The 17,300-nt window shown below is 37.6% G+C and overlaps 1 protein-coding gene across 2 annotated transcripts in view; it reads left to right on the top strand.

Moving 5' to 3' along the window:
- The window catches only part of LOC102047136 (septin-2), a 39,854-nt gene extending 23,080 nt beyond the window's left edge, over positions 1–16,774 (top strand). The window contains exons 11-13 of one of the 2 annotated variants that reach the window (XM_055704114.1): positions 783–840; positions 7,751–7,844; positions 15,973–16,774. In XM_055704114.1, the coding sequence (XP_055560089.1) occupies positions 783–840; positions 7,751–7,819 (127 nt within the window). In that variant the 3' untranslated portion in view covers positions 7,820–7,844; positions 15,973–16,774. Of the gene's footprint in view, positions 1–782; positions 841–7,750; positions 7,845–15,969 lie in introns of both variants that reach the window. The other variant, XM_055704105.1, reaches the window with a different exon arrangement.
- The last annotated feature ends 526 nt before the right edge of the window (positions 16,775–17,300 follow it).

The following is a 17,300-nucleotide window of genomic DNA, read 5'->3' as shown; positions in this document are numbered from 1 at the left end:
CAGCTGTTCTTGATTTTGCATCCATTCCCTCTTCTCTATGCTTTTAATTGGAATGTGCATAAAGAAGTAGTGGGCTGCAAGAAGGACAGGTTTTTATTTTGTGATGTCTCCTTGGAAAAAATAAACTGTAGTGGGCACATTTAAATAGAACCCAGCCCATCTGATTAGGTAGGGTGTTGCTTTTCCAGTTCTTGCAGGACTGCTGTGGTGGCTGTTGTCTTGCTCCTTCATAGATACATAGAGAGGGAAGTTTAGAGCAAACAATCTTTTTTGGTAATGTGTATGTTCTGTGGTGGTTGGATTTTTTTTCCTTGGTAAGGTTTCTGTCCTTGACAACTTAATGCAAAAAATCTGTCTACCTGTGCTGCATCTTTTTTTGATAGCAACTTATCCTCGTCCCCAACTTTACTTGTTCTTTAAGTATTCAGCCAAGCATTTTGGTCTTAAAGAAGACAGAAAATAACCTATGCAGCCTTTTAATGGTTGATTTTTGTACTGTGGATAGATAGTAGAGGAAATACCTTGGTTAGAGTAAATGGCAAAAAATCCCCATAGCAGCAAAGAAATCAAATCTTAAGAAATGGGGAGTGAATAACAGGAGTCTATGAGGTCAAGATGGTGTTTTACAAAAGGGAAGCATGGGTTTAAGAATGTCCTAATTTCCCGTGTGGAAGCATGTAGACTTTTTTTTGTTGTTGTGTTAGCTGAAATAGGAGCCTTGAACGTGTTCTTGGAGATTTTTACTTCTGTAACTTATATCATCAATGTGTTTTGTTCAATAGGCCTGTTGAAGAAGAAGTGGTAGACAAGGATAGAATCCTCCAGCAGAAAGAGGCTGAGGTAAGAGGGAGCTTCTAAAACTGTTATTCTTTAATATAACATGCTATGTTCCTATTTCAGTATTCTACATCAACTACTGCCTACCAGTGTAAGGCTGGAATTGTAAAAAACAGCCCTAATCCAAACATGCACGTTGCCCATACGAAGTGGTTTGTTTATATAGTCACTTGCATACTGTGGATGGTAGGTAGCATGTGGACTCTTGGTTGTAGGCAGGGTATTTATCACTTCCAGTTTGTATGTTGATTTTCCATAAGGATAGTTGCTATTTTTAAAGTATTGAAATCGATTTATGTTTGTCAGCTACATACGCTGCTTTAAACATAGTACCTTGGGGTAGACTGGTGGTCTGATGTCATTTCAGATGTGCATGGCTTACTACAAACATGTTACCAGTAAATTTCTCCTTATGTCTGGTGTCTATGGCGTAGAAAAAGGTGGCTGAGTTCTAAAAATCCCATGATATAATTAATGTGTATGTTTTTTCATCTTAATCTTGACGTACAGCAAAATTTTTATTTCTGTTATACCAGTAAATTTATGAATTTGGAGTTTTCAACCTGACTTCTTACTCTGGTTCCAAGCTATTACTAGACCTTTCGATTTAACTTTTTTATACTAAAGTTCTAAAGATCCAGAGATTTTTAGCCTAGTATTTGAATTCAAGTAGTACACTGCCAATGCTTATGACTGCTTACATTGTGAAAACTTAAGACTTGCTGCAGATTGGAAGATAGTGTTTTTTCTGTTTATCCTTTTTTTTATTCAATTCAGCTTGGATTCAAGTCCATAAATGCAGGAAGGCATGATTTAAGATCAATGCATATATGCAATAATTTGGAGTAAGAAATAAAAAACTGCAAGCAGTTTTGTGTGTTTCTGAGGTGAAAGATTCAAACTCCCATACATGGTAATTCTTGAAATATTGTTATTTAGTCTGTGCATTTCCTTTTTCTTTTATAACATCTATACTTAAAAATAGCTAACCCTGGTGAGCTACTGGCTAACCCTGGCATTTTGACATAAATAGCAAAAAATTTTCCTAAAAGGAAATGCAGCAGCAGCCTATTAGCACCATAACTAGTAGTCAATAATGTGAATTACTGGAGATTAAATGAGCTGCATCTTTGTCACTGTATAACTTCATTTCAGCAATTTAAGTGTACTTGATGGCCAGGCACTTATGAGAGCAGAACTTCCACAAGCGTTCTGTACCATTTACTGATGTGTGTGCAAAACAATAGTAGACCATCATCTGATAGTCAGGAATACTAGATGTTTTGAAAATGTCAAGAGCATTTTTTGAAAAAGTTTTGTGGGTTTTTACTACTTTTTTTTTTTTTAATGCTTCCAAGATTCAGGCAGTAATCTTAGAGAATTGAAGTCATAACTCTTTCTCCCGTTATTTGTACTGTATAAGTTGTATATGTCTAATCGTTAAGTAGAAACTTGGGTATCCTTATAGAACTATTTCTTAAGGCTTACGTCTGAAAGAAAAATCTCTTATAACCATTTTCCGTGGAAACTGTTGATATGACAGGGACATTATTATATACTGGTCTATTCTGACCACTCTGTGTGAATGTATATATAGTATTTATAAATACATATGTATGTAATTTTTATATAACATGGCTAAAGGGATGAAGTCTTTAATTTCTTGGAGGGCAGTCTCTGAGTTTCCTCTGGGACTAATATCTCTGGATAACTGCTGCTGAAGTTGCAGAGGATTAGGTTAGAACTTGAAAAAACAAATAGATTTTTAACTTCTGCGTTCTATTGTCCCAAAGAGATCAAGAGGCTTTGCTGAATCTTCTGTAGATAAGCTGGTATGAAGTCCCTTCATCTCTGTATCATCCCTAAGGTTCAGACTGGGAAAAATCTGAGGAGGAAAGAGGCACAGAGGAAATGGGCTTGCATTCCATAGCCTTTGCAGAGAAAACAAATACCCATTTCCCCTCCTGTTTTGCATTCCCATCAGTAACGGTGCTTGAAGTTCTATTTACAGTTTTGTGAGGTTTATATAACCTTGGAAGGAATGAATGTTTGGGCTAGTGCCAGGATCATCTTTATCACAGCATCACTTTTGTTAAATGATCTTTTATTATGCCAAAGGATGTGGTCCCCAGTTCAGCAATTTGGAATTGCTAATCTGTCATTTTGGATGTATTGCTCAGTCTGGTAGTGATTTTTGATCATTTGCAAGTGATGACCTGGTTTTTTGAGCTGAAAAGTGAAAATAAGAATAAAGGTATCAATGTTCTTTACTGTAAATATGCTGCAGTTCAAATTATTTTGGTTTTGTAGTGTGGATGGGCACAAACTTAGGTTGTAGTGTTGCGCCATATTCTTCCTACTCTGAAAGTATCTCATAATAAAAAGCTTTCAAAGTTTTGAGAGGCAATACTTCCAGAAAAATGTTAGGGCAGTGATTACATGAAGACGGCAAGGAACAAACTTCCTCTGATTTTTCCAGTGAGCTACCCTGAGGCTTCAGGCACATCCCTTAACTCTCCTGTCTTCAGTGGAGTTGGTCATTAGTAGGCTGAATATAGTAGAATTAAGCGCAATGTTGAAATCTTCTCTCTGTCCTTCTGCTTTTGAATGTGTTTAACCCTTTAGCAGATGAGATGCAGAACCCTGGTTTGGTATGGGAGTTGGGGGGGGGGGGGGGGGGGGCAGCCTGCAGTGGCGGGGCTGCCAGGCTGGGGCCTGACAGACCTGTGGGAAGGTGAGGATGTGATGAACATGGGCAGGTAACTGCCTGGTATTCCAGGTATTTGCCTAAGTAGTATTTTAAAAGATAAGGTGAAAACTGAAGTGGAGAGACAGCATGACTGCTGACGAAGGCCTGCAGACCTGAGGGAAATAAAAACAGCTCTAAAGTTTAATTTGTTTGTGGGATGTTATTGCCCAGTGCAGGGGGGCAGAATGCTTCAACCTTCCTTCACAAAGTGATACAGCCTTAGTCCTGGGAGAACATCCTGAGAAGACCCTTAGTAAGCAATTAGCAATGGGAATCCCTTAGAGGCTGGAATGAAGAACACTTTTTTTTTTTTTTTTTTTTTTTTTTTTTTTAAAGAGTAATTGCTGCTTTTGCCCTTTTGAGTTGTTCTTTGAAGGAGCAATACTTACTTGCAGCCCATGTTTTGTGATGGCTGTGACCATAGTGACTTCTGCTATTTATAATGTCCATCTTGCCCTGTTCTTGCTGCCTTGTCCCTTTTGAACTTTCTTATGTAAAGGCATGGGTAGAAATAATCATACCTGGCGTGGGGAGGCGAAGTGTGTCAGTGCACAGTAGATATTCTTCATGTTTTTAACATTGCTTTTCCTGTGATATCTGTGGGGTTGTCACTGAGAAGCCACTCGCCTTGTTCAGACAGGAGTAGCACTTGTTGGTATTCTGGGCAAAGCATACTACAGATTAAATCTTGTAGGTGAAGCAGAGCTGTGTATCTGCGGGTTCTGTTAATGGTATGGAAGCTATTAAGAAGCTGTATAGTTCACTTTAAAGTCTGTAACTTTAACTCTCACTTAAATACCTGTTTCCTTTCTGTGTTGCTATGGTAGTTATGTGTAGTCACTACCTAGTAGTTACATGATAGTTTGAACTAAATTTTAGTCCTGACATAAGTAAGCTAGGTAGAATTTATACCAAGGTTACGTTGACTCTTTTGGCTTTTGTTATCTGGGAATTAACAGGAACTATTTGTTTTAACAGATTTCCAAGCACTGTTTTGTATTTTCTTTTTCATCATGTGCATTGACCCTCTGCTGTCATGCTGTAGATCCTTTCTTTAGGGGATAAATGCCATCTCCCTGTAGAACATATTATTGCTGCTCTTACAAGTGAGAGGGTTTGCTGCCGAGCCAGATCAAAGTCATTGTGTGCCCTTCATTCTTGCAATCCCCAACAGCGAAGGGAACACAGACATTGATATGACATCAATTTCAGTCTTCTTTGTGGTCTTTTACATTCGTTGTTATTAAGAACAAAGATTGTTTCTGTGTATGTGGTACGTCTAGTAAGGTGAACACATACGAGTTTTTTAGCTTGTATTGTACTGTGTAGGAATGGTTCTTAGGTCCTGTTCTCTACTTGAAGAAGAATTGTGAAAGAGGCTGACATGTTTAGCAGGTTGAGTACAATACAGCTTGATTTTTATTTTATTTTTTAATTTTACACTTGAGCTGTCAGGATTGCTACTGTGCAAACCGTTTCGTCTCCAAGGTATTTGTGTGCATTCTCCCAAAATTCACTTATTACCTCTGGCTTTAGCCCTGTAGTTATGCTGCCAGGTTTTAGTGTGTCTGTTGTTATTCATATGTTGTCTGCTAAGAAAACTGTTACAAAGCTGATAGTTGTGAGTTTGATTAGAGCTCTTGAGAAGACATAGTGTTACAGCAGAAAGCAGCCATTCTGGATTGTGTGCATATCAAGTACTCAACAAAAAACAAACCAAAGTGCTGATGTAGCCCAGGGTGCAGTGAAAAAGATAGGTGTGCTTGAGTACATTTTTTTTTCTTTTTTCCTTTTTTCCTTTTTTCCTTTTTTGCCAACTTCCCTTATGAAAACAAAACTCCAGTGATTTCTTACCTACTAATGGCCATATGTGACAACAATGTGTCATTTTTTAACAGGCTTTGTGCCCAAAAGTTTTCTACCAAATTATGGTAAAATAGCTTCAGAAACCTGCCATTATTGAGCTAGTGGATCACTTTACCAGTAGATTTCTAAAACATCACGTGAAAATTGAAAAGGAAAATCTTACAATCTTAATGTTAGAGTAGGTTTCCTAGTGCTCTTGTCCTACCTTACATTTGAGTCATATGCAGTATCTGATTTCTTTCATGGTGTGGGCATATTTTTATCAATTAAGGTTAAGAAAATGCAATACTCAGTGCTGTATTTAAGTCTTAAAATATGATGTTGGCTATTAGCAGAAATCTGTGTTTGAGCAATCACCATAATACATGTGCAGCAGTATCTTCCCCTGTGATTACTGAATGGTTTCTATTTTGGGAATGTTTCATGGCTCAGCTTGGAGTGCTCTTGGGAAAGCTCAAGTAAGCAAGCTTCCAAAAAAGCTAGTTCTGTTCTGATGGTAAATCTGCAGAGAGGCAGTTCAAAAGACCAGGTCTTATATTTTTACAAATGTCTTACATTTTTACAAGTTGATCTTTGAAACTTTTCTCTTTTCTTGGACCATGGAATCGATGCAGCTCTCATTTCTGAGACTTTTCCTACAGCCGTACGCCATCTTTTTAATTGGAAGCTTTTTGGTTTAAATGTTTAGCAGAAGGATGTAGATGGGTATATAATGATCATTACAGACTTAGCTGTGTCTCATGTTGTTCCTGTGTGAATCTCCCTTTGTTGGAGTGCATCTATGCTACAGTCACAGGAACCTGAACTAGCCCCCACTGATCCCTGCGCTGCTGCAGCAAGAGGATAAGTACCAGTATATAAGGCAGCTACTTTTAGGCAAGCTGTTATGCTGGCTATGCTGCAATCTCAGGTTTTTTACTCTTTAGTTATTTTACAGTTGCTTACTCTTTCCTAAACCTGTATCTAAGTCCAGGCAAGAAAAAGTGGTAACGGGCATCTGCAATTACTTTTCCCCTCTTTTGTGATGTTTCTTTATGTTGTGGAGTTGTTTTTTTTAAAAAAATTAAGAGGTCAACATGTAGTGAAACATTTATCACAGATTCTTTTGCGTTGAATCTGATGGAGTAACTAGTATCACTATAGCTACTGTGGTTGACTGAATGAAAATATCGAATTGTTTAAGCATAGTGTTTTTTGAGTTTGAGTTTCTCCCTCCCTTGTCTCCCCACAACCCACCCAAAAATACATTAAAGCAATTATCTAACTACTTTTTCCAAAAGGGGGATAAAAGCTGGATATGTTACAAATGATACAATTATTCTTAGAATAATGAAAACATACTATACAAGCCTCAGATTATTACACGATCTCCAGTTGAGATGGACTCATATTTTATACAATGTATGTGGAAATTGCAGCCTATTTCTTTCTGATTTTGTAAGATTGGGCACTTGCAACTGTGTATGTGGAGCTTTTCCACCTGCATATGAAAGGAAATACCTAGTCATTTGTAAACCAAATTAGAGGTATTTGCATATACGTTTTGAGAATCTGTATAAGTGTTTGTTATTCTTTCTTAGGAACATCTATTTATATATATAATGCATTCCCCCCCCAAAAAAACCCCGACCAACCCAAACCCCTACTTTCATTTAACTGGCCTTTTATGAGATGGAAGGTAACTTTAAGTGTCGTAAGAAAATGCCTTAAGAAAACAATTACTTCCAGGAAAAGTTGATGTTTAGATGTAAAAACATTGATGCTTAATATGTTTAGTCTGTCTTTCCAAATTTTGTAAACTGTTGGGGTTTTTTTTGCTTTTGAAGTACTTTTTAATTCTGTATGCATGTTCTACTGTTGCTAAAAATTTGCAGAGTTCTCTGGTTAGCTGCAAGATGAATATTCATACATGATACTAATCTTTGAGCACTTGTATCAGAACAAAGCTCCTTCAGGTCACTCAAGCAGTGCATCTGTACACCCCTAAAAGGCATATTTTCCTTATTGAAGATTTAATTCACAAATCTTGAAACATAGCTAGCTTCAAAAGGTTTAATTTTATTGCTTAATTTTCATTATAAATGTTCTTACAAATCTTTTGTGAAAGTTAGATGTAATGCAATAAATCTGAGATCGGAAAACCGAAGTATTCAATTATGTGAATTAATCAAACATTTCCAATTTATAAAGAGGCAAATAGAATCTGCATTTTGCCATGGAGGATAAAGATTTACAGTTTCTTGGATTTTGGATGCCTCATGAAATTCTTTTTTGAATGTGGGTGTTTTTCTCTTACAGCTGCGTCGCATGCAGGAGATGATTGCACAGATGCAAGCCCAAATGAGGATGAAACCTGGTGATGATTAAGATGCTTAACATCTAGATGCATCAGGTATTACTTTTCTACTTGTTTACTCCTCTTACATAAGACTTTTCATGATTATTGTTTATTTTGCACTTTGGACTTGTTTTTACAGTACTTACAGAAAAAAATGAGAGATGTTGTGGGTAGACTAGAAAAAAAGATATATACAGATGTTACCTTTCCAGCTGTTTTTAAGACCTGTAAATGCTTATCTTCAGTGCCTTATTTTTGGATCATCTGGCTTTGTTTCTGTTAGCACAAGCCACTCTGAAAATTAATTTGACTATATATAAAAAAAGTTAGGGTATTTTGGGTGCGAAGGCTGCTGGATTTATAGCAGTTTTTTCAAAGAACCAAACAAAATTTTAGACAAACTGGTTATGTGTACTGAATACAGACTTCCTTCACAATATATATGATATATTGGGTGGGATCAGAGTGAGTGAAGAAAAAATTGTTGTAGCAAACATGTTTTCTTCAGAATACATCTCTTCTGATATAATTTTTCTTTTAAACGCAAAAATAAACCCCAGAAGGATATGAGCAGTCTTGTTGCTTAATACTTCAGTTTAATACTCCAGTTGTGATTCCTGGTCTTCTGGAATGTAAAGCTTGAATAAAATGGATTATATTATCCCTTATGACCTTGTGGCCGCTGCCAACATTCCAAGTCTAAAATAAGGAGATTTTTTTGTTGCCTTTATTTGAACCTTCAGTCTTCCTGTTTACATTTAAAAAAAAAAGGGGGGGGGGAGAAGAAGAAAAAAGTCTACTTAGGAATAAACTTATTCACTGAATTCCTACTTAAGCAGACATTGATGGCTTTACTGGTATATGCACTGTGATCTCTAAGTGAAGCAGTTACGGGGAAAAAAGTAATTCAAGCTCAGGTTTCTTACTGTCACAATACCAAGTTTTGCAGATAGAGGAGTCTTCATATCGTGTCTTCCAACCTCTGTACTAAGGTATATATTTCCCAGATTTGGAAATCTAAACAGTGAGGATAATTTTGTGGCTGACCATGCAGTGTATGTGATAGCAGTGTTTGACATAAAGCTCCTATTTCCCCAGAGCTCGTAATTTTGCAGCCTATAAAATACTTCAGTTGGAACTGGAGGTCCCAAGTTTTCATTGTGACTTTGTATTCATGTTGGTCAAACTCTGACCACTTGTTAAAATGGCTGTTTGATGCAAGAAACCTTATGTAGTGTAAATTATTACTATTGGTTTTTGCAAAGGAGCTCAATTCTTTGTGCAACTTATGAATCACATTTAATCATATGACATCTTTTAAACTGATATTCGGTAAGAAAAAAACCACTTTACATCTAATAGGCTCGTCTGTAGTTGTAGCTTGCAAAGCGTAGGATGGCAAATGGTACAAATATCTAGGAACTGAAAAAAGAGCTCCGAATATACTGGATTTGCTGTGAAATCAGTATCTGAGGGCTAACAGGATACAATATTCCCACTAGTGGTTAGCTAGTAATGGCATCAGATTTCCTGAGTTTCACAGCTTCTGGCAATACTGGATTTATAAATACTGGTATTTATAAAAATGAATTGGAGCATGGTTTGTCCCAGGCTGAATTTGCAGCCATGGATACATAAGTAAACAGAGTTCTGAGCATGCTCATGTGCATCCAAGTGAAATGTTATTTTGTAGGTACTTTACATTGCTAATCTGGAATACATCTTGAACCACTACAGGTGTTTAACAAGAGAGCTTTGCAGATTTAACATGATAATGTTGTGATTTAGTTTGAACTAAATCTTGAAGTTGGTTGGTCTGAAATACTGCACGTGAACAAATTTGAGAAAGATTTGAATGAGATCTTTCTATGTGGAGGTCCTGCTGTTTCTTTGGAATCTGCTAAGCTACCTTTCTGCAGCTGCTATGGGAATCATATTGTTTGATTTCTTTCCTGAGAGACTTTTGAACTTTTTTATTACCCTGAGATATTGATAGATAGATAGACTTTTAGCATAATTTGTTGGTTAATATGCACAGTGGGAACTGCAATTACAGTCCTGTTAAACCAGAGTGTTACTGTATGATCCTGTCAGCATGTTGAAGTGAATCCTTGCTTAGAACTTAGCCTTAGGCAAGTTTCTCTCATGCATGTTTACAGACTTTGCCATTTAGAAGTAATGACGATTTCAACCTCCAGCATTCCCATCAGATTTATTTGCTGTATTTTATTGAACTCGCTATTTCCAGAGAAACTAGGAAACATGTAATTAACACAGTAGTTAACAGAACCAAACTGCCAACGAATTTAAATGTACTCAGTGTTAATCTTTTTGTTCTATCACAGCTTGTCTTGAGCATCTCTCAGGTTCTAGTTTCACAAGAACTTTGAAAAATCAGCTCTACTATTGAAAGCACAGTGTCTCCTGCAATTGCTTTTTTGTACCCTTAGTTATCTTTGTGCTGAGAAGAATATATAACTTTATAGATTATTTATGTAAAAAATAATGGTTTAACTCTTTTTATTTTGAATAAATGTGTATGTATTGATTTTCTTCAAAAGTAGTTTAAAATATTTTTCTCTTCATAAAGCACATAAAGATACAAGGATGTTTTCAGATACTTTGGGAAAAAAGAAGTATGGTGCAAATTCTGTCATTAAAAGCTGGAAAATAAACAATAGGGTAATGAAATGTGGTAATATCCAAATATGTGAAATACCCACTTCTGGTTTCAGATTTGTTTCAGGGTGGGGAGAAGATTGCTGAATGCTTTGGGTTTTTCTGGAAGGAGTTTGGCATTGAATAATGATTAAGAAGTGCTAAACTCAAATTCTTGCCAAAAAGACTGATAAGTCTGTATTACCATAAAGTGCTACAGAGATGGGTTGACCAGAAGGTCTGGTTTGCCTGATCCCTTTTGAACAGGGGCATCTTTAAAGGTTTTATGGAAAGAGCAAAGAGAGAATTTACATCAAGCGGTTTCCTTTGCTTTCAAGGCTGAAGTAAGAGAAGTGTAAAGGGAGCGACAAAGGCAAAGATTGTATGCAGGGAATATGCTCAGAGTTTCCAAAGAGGAGGGACAGATTTCTTGCTGTGGAGAAGCAGAAACCTGAAAGGCGATGAAGAGCAGCACTGATGGAGGCTGGGCTAGAGGTAGGAAAGGAAGATGACTTTGGAAACAGTAGTGACCAGTGTGCCAACTGCCGTTTTTGGCAAAAGCCTGTGAGTACAGATTTAATCTACAAGATGGTGGTGGTTAAGAGCTTTTGAGACCAGACCTAATGAAGATGTGTTGACCTACACTTCTGTTTCCTCTAAATATTTTGTAGCTTTTGTGTAACACCAGTGTATGTGGAGATGTTTGTAACAGGCAGTGAGAGCACAGCTAGACAAAAGAATACTCTTGGAATAGGTGGGAACAATTTTTTTTACCCTAACTTTTGATACATGAATCTTAAAAGTCCATGTGAAACATGGTAAAGACTTCAAGAAAAGCTTTGGGTTTTTTTCAGATTTTTTTTCTTCTAAAATGCAAGACTGCTGTAAAGTGTAGGGTCTTAAGGCTTCTTGTATTTGACAGTTGAAATGAATGATTGGACTGGAAGAGGATGGAGGAGTGGAATAAGTTACCAAAATCAAAACCAGATTTAGTTTAATTTAGATACTCCAATATGAAATGCTTTTGAAATAAGCCTGCAGTAATTCCAACATCACATTTACTAGTTTCTGAACTTGTCCATCTCAGATGAGCAATTATTACGAAAAGCTGGAATTATTTTTCAAATGAAATGTTTATTGATGGGTGTTTCTTCCCTTTCCTTCTCTGTTTCTGAAAATGCATCTCTTTGCAATCTGTTTTCCTCTTGTTATTCTTACAAATCTGGATTGTCTGTCTTCCACCCAGCTTCAGGATCATACTGGGACAAACCAGTAACAGAAGCCAGGCTATGGAAAACAAATATAGCCAGCTGGAAATGTGGAAATGTAGTTATGGTTAGGGAAATGTGTTCAGAAATAAACCCAAGCATCTTGCACTTAAAATATCTGTAGGATGTTGAAAATTCTTTTAGTATAGCTCATGATTTCCACAAGTATTTTAAAGCCTCCTGAGCTCACAAACACTGTTCTGATTCTTGATAAGATCTAAAGGCACCAAACAGCTAGTTCTGTCAATGAATTGACATCATTTAACAGAACAACACAAAGCATTGTCATAGCAACCAGCCTTCTAAAACGATGCTGCTGAATGCTGAATTGATCTAATGAGAAATGTCATTTGAGGAAGTGAAGATCATGTTGTAGTTTTTGGCAGCTGAAATTGTGAGCCTAGAGAATGTGAAGCTTGGGCGAATTTGTAGTATTTGGAACAACTGCCTGGCACTGCCAGTGGATGTTTTTCTGTCTGGAAACTAGACTAGAAGAGCGCCATCGTTCTCCAGCTCTTTTCAGCTCTTCTAACCATGGAGGAGTTCAGCAACTGCTTTGATGGGCTAGCACAAGATTTCATTTCCCTTAGAGAGCAGACTTCTGATAGAAATTGTTGGTTTTCCTCTGCTGCTGTACAACTGAAGTGCTGAACTTGTGCAGCTCTATAGGACCTTTAAGTTAACTTGTATAGAAAGATCTTAGCAGAGCCCTCAAGAGCCACCTTGTAGCTGGTGCCCACCTGCCCTTGTGTATAAAGTGCAGACAGCTAGGTAGACCAGGTGAGTCATGGTATGGCTTTTAATCTTGGATGTATAGAACAATAATGCTTTCATTTGAGTTTGTTCATCTAAAAATAATACCTTGCATCTCCCTGTTAGTCCGTACTCCTCTCAGTTGGTGAAACAGTCGTGTTCCTGGATTGTAAGTAGAACATAATAGAAGACGATGATATACATGGATTGTGACCTTGGCCTGTTCCACAGCATTTCTGTCTGTGGCCTTTGATAGAAAACAAGTTGTACAGCCCTTCCCAATAGGAAAAAGGTAGCGCGTTGTTAAAGTTGTCATCTTCAAAGCGTTGTACAGAAAAAAATGTCATTAATATGATAGGCAAGTCTGAAGTATCATTCAGGTCTGTAAATCTCCTGTACCTAAATATTGTCCGTCTTCTGGCTCTTAAAGAATCTTGCTTGGATTTTTGTCTGTCTGCATTTTCTGTATGCAAAGTTTCCAGGAGTTTCAGGACCTCTTTCTGTAAGGGAAATTCTCCTCTAGAAATAGCAGTGTATAATTTCTAATGTTGTTGGGTTTATGCATCTTGAAAAGCACGTTCCCATTGAGACCAGTTTCCAGAACTGGTATGCTTACAGAGGAAAGGAGAGCAAAATGAGCCCCCCACCTCCCAAAGCCCAAAACACCCTCTACTTTGCAGACTTAAAAGGTTTCCAAGGAATTGCATGATGTTTGCAGAACATAAAATGAAAAAGATTGAAACACCCAATGGCAAGTCTTTCTGATATTTTCACATAATTGCCCTAACTGTATCCCAATAAATTTTGGCAGTAAATGGATTAATGCAGAACAGTGGTTCAGTTTTTGCCAAGTGATCCCAGAGAATATAAAACAAGGAGGATACAAAATTCTTAATGGGTCACTGCAGAAATAATGTTCTGTGGGGAAATGTCAGGGATGAGTGAAAATATGTTTATTTGCTTTTCGCTAATCTGTCGGTGTCTTGGGAAGGATGAAGTCTACAGTGGCACTCTCAATTCTTGTGAATACATGCAGTGGCACCTTGCACTCTGTGCCTGAGAGGCTTAATTACCCAGCAATTGTATAACTGACATATCCCACCTCTTCCTGTATCTCCCTGACACACTGCTCCAATACACCTCTTGGATCCGTGGGATGCAGGGGGTAAGGGGAGGTGCCTGCTGCCAGAATTTCTCAGGCATTAGTGAGCTTGAGCAGTGGAGTGCACAGACCTACCAGGCCCTGACATGCCAAAGCCTGACATGGTATCACAGGGGACCTGAAAATGCTTCAGGCCACCTTTTGCTGAATAAACACGTTCAGAAGAACATTTATTACAGTTCTGGAGCTTGGAACCTGGTATATGTGAGTCAGTGCATATCAACCCTATTAGCATATGAAGTGATAAGCATTGGGAGGCAGGTTCAAAGGCCAGTTTTGTAATTTGGTATACACTTGGGTGATGACGTTTGCTACAGGGAAGTGTAAGGTGTTAACTAGAAACTAGCAAAAGGAAAGGGAGCAAACCTGAAGCAGCCAAGTCAACAGAGGAGGACTGAAATACCAGAAACCCAAAATTAGAAATGAGTGACAAAATGAGTCAAAAGTAGCTATCAACAGGACATTGGTGTCATCCAGTACTCTTATTTCTTTAGGAAAGATGCCATTTCTTAAAGTTCTTGCTAATGATTGGGCACTCAAAGGGCTATAGCTACAACATAAATGGGTGCTATTTGAAGAATAGTAATTTAGGTCAGTGAGAAAATGTAACCGCTTATAAAGCAAATTTCTCTCATTGGGAATTTGGAAGTGCACGTGGAGAGATGTTGAATTGCCCTGCATTGTAGTGGAATTGTTCTTAGAAGTAGCTGACGGGGAGACAAATGCAAGGCGTTCAAAACCTTTACAAATGTAGGATTCTGAGCTGTCTGACTACATGCGTCAGGGTGCAGGCATTTGTAGTACTACTTACAGAGAAAATGTCATTTTAATGGCACACTGGAGAAGTATCATCTTTCTTAAATCATGGTATGAATTCACATTGCAGATGGATGCATTTGTTAAAGCCATGTATTGGTGAAAGGAGTAGGGGGACTGTAAGGTTAGTCTAATAAAACTGGAGATCAAATTTGTAAAGAATGGTATAAACCTATTATATCATAAAATATTGTCTCAAAAGGAGATTAGGAAGAGCGAGCAGTGAAATGAATTTGAAATGCTGAAAATGCACAAACATACTTTGTCCAAGTATGTTCTATGAACATACGAAATGCGGATATTGTGTTGCTATGCTGGTAACACAGTGCACAGCTGTGCTTATTACCCGAGCTTTCATGTTTATTGGAAATTCCAGTCTTTTTGTGAGTCTGAAACATCAGTTACAGTTTCTCCTTGAAGTATCTTCTGTAACAGATTAGAGTTAGGCAGGCAGTGGCAGAAATTTAGATCCTTTTCCATACTTGAAGTAGCACTGTAGCACAACAAGTTAATTTTGAATTTGAATATTGAATTCAGTTAGCAATGTATGGACTCTGGCTTTAAAGCCTTAATGCTGTCTTGTTGGTTCTGGTTGTTATGGGAAGTGGTGACCTCCTTAAAATGTTAGTAATTGTGTTGAATGGAATTCTCACTGTGAGAATGGCAAATAGCAAAGGACCCTGTTGTCAGCTTTCCTTGCTCCTTATCACAACTGTAGTCTGGATGAGTGTTGCACTGTACAAGCAAGTTGACACACAGTGTTCTCCAGAATATTTTCTTTTTTCCATCTAGATGAACATTTAGATTAAGCTAATTTTCCCGGTTAGGAATGAGTATTTTTGGGACTGGAGAATTTGGGGTACATCCAGAGTTCCAAATCTGACTGAGCTTAAGCAGGGCCCAATTTTCAGGGAAAGCTGGAATACTACTTCCTTTGTAGCAGCCTTTTTGATTGGCAAGTAGCTGTAGGGACATCCAAACCTCATAGTTGTTTTTGAAATTACAGACTGGTATCTCTTCTTTCAGCTGTAGGAATGCTTGGAAAAACCTATTTGCTTTCCTGTTTTATGTAAACTGTGTCATAAGTGTTTGTGCACAACATCAGACTTGTTGCTTACTTTAGCCCTGTTGTAGTCAGTCAGTTTTGTTTTCCTCAGCAGAAGGAATGTTTCACGTAACAGGCTGAGGTTGGAGTCTTGTGTGCGTTACTGTTGAGATGAGCCGTAATGCAGTTTTGTATTCTTGCAGATGGAGGAGAGGGCAATGTGTGCTTAAAGTATGTAACTAAAAATAAATTCTCATTTATGTGCTGTTATTAGACACTTGTGATAAATATTTTGAGCCAAACTGCATCTGACTCAGCTGATCTAGTTCTAGTGCAGGTCCCTGTGATGCAGTAACTGAAATGCCCTGTTCCTTGGATTATGCTGCTTTGCTCAGAGGGGCTCAGACTGCCCTCGATGCTCTGACAGTGCTGAGAGTTTGTCCTTTCTAATGCTTTGTTTTCCACTTTTGTTCGCAGCAGTATACGGTTCTCTAAGTGGATGGGTGCTCTGTTTTCTTTGACCGAATGGTAACGTTCACATGCAAAAAGCTGGATGCCGCAGATCAAGACCTGCATTAAAACAAACACAAAGTCTGAAGATTGTGTTGTAAAATGGCTTGGTTTATATATCTATGTTAATCAAGTTATAGTGTATCTTTTTTGATTCTTTTGGTAACACTGTCTTCATACTTATAAACGTGGTTTTATTATCCTTCCTATACCTTTTTATACGGAAACTGATAGAGTACACTGTTTGGACTAGTCATTGTGATGGGTTTAAGGAGTTAATCGTGTACCTGCTAGGTTATTCTGAACAGTTTTGTGATTGATACTAAAAGTTTGTGGCCTGTTTACAGTTAAATGTATGTGTGTTTGCACAGTATCATAACTTTCACTTGCCATTCGAAGTCGTGTATCATATCAGTTTGGCATAACTTCCTCTGTGCTTTGGTTACTTTTGAAGCTTCATCTCTGGTGACTTATATTTGTGTGATGTATGAGAAAATGTGCAAAACACTGATGATTCACCAGTGATGCAAAGAAGCTGACTTTTCTAAATCATCGTGCCTTAACATACCTTAAACACTACATATGCCAACAACTTCTGCGGATGCCTCTGAAGATTTGTCTTCAGGTCTCAAGTATTGATTGCAAGGATTTCTGTCACAGGCATTTTTATCTGTCAGCTGAGCGATGGCATGTACTCGATTTTTTTATATACCATAACACTAATTTTCATTGAAGTTTTGTAATAAATTGTATGAATGTGGAAAATGTTGAATTTTGGGGTGGCTTTTGTTGTTTTTTGGATTTTTTGCTCTTTCAAGCTCATCTATGAAGTGTTGTAATGGTGCCGTGCGCAGTGCATATTCAAAGGAATTGTGATACTTACCCTGGGGAATGAACGCATTTTCTAGAATTTGTCTACATACAAACTGCTTTGATTTCATTTCAAAACAATTTTGAAAGTTTTACTGGAAGTTAGGTAGTGAGACTTTGCATCCACTTTTTTTCCAAGTTCATTAGGCACCTACTGACACCTTTTAGGGTGGGTAAATACCTTGGAAAATCTGATTGCACACCTTACTTTATAGATTCATGAATGTTGCAATTTCCTTTGTCATTACTGAGTGCATAGCTCTCTTCTGCATGCTTTTGTAGTCTTGTGTGTATTACATATGCATAAGTGTAAATTATTTTGTAGGTATGGGATTGAGACCCTGTCTTCTCTACTAAATTGGGGTGTCTTCCATGTAATGGTTAGCCCCCATTTTGCTGTCTAGCAATGAGTGGTTAATCAGGATTAA

The sequence above is a fragment of the Falco cherrug genome, chromosome 1 (genome assembly GCF_023634085.1).
Source record: "Falco cherrug isolate bFalChe1 chromosome 1, bFalChe1.pri, whole genome shotgun sequence".
Taxonomy (NCBI): Eukaryota; Metazoa; Chordata; class Aves; order Falconiformes; family Falconidae; genus Falco; species Falco cherrug.
The sequence above is the reverse complement of the archived record's forward strand: the minus strand, read 5'-3'. Positions and strand labels throughout refer to the sequence as shown.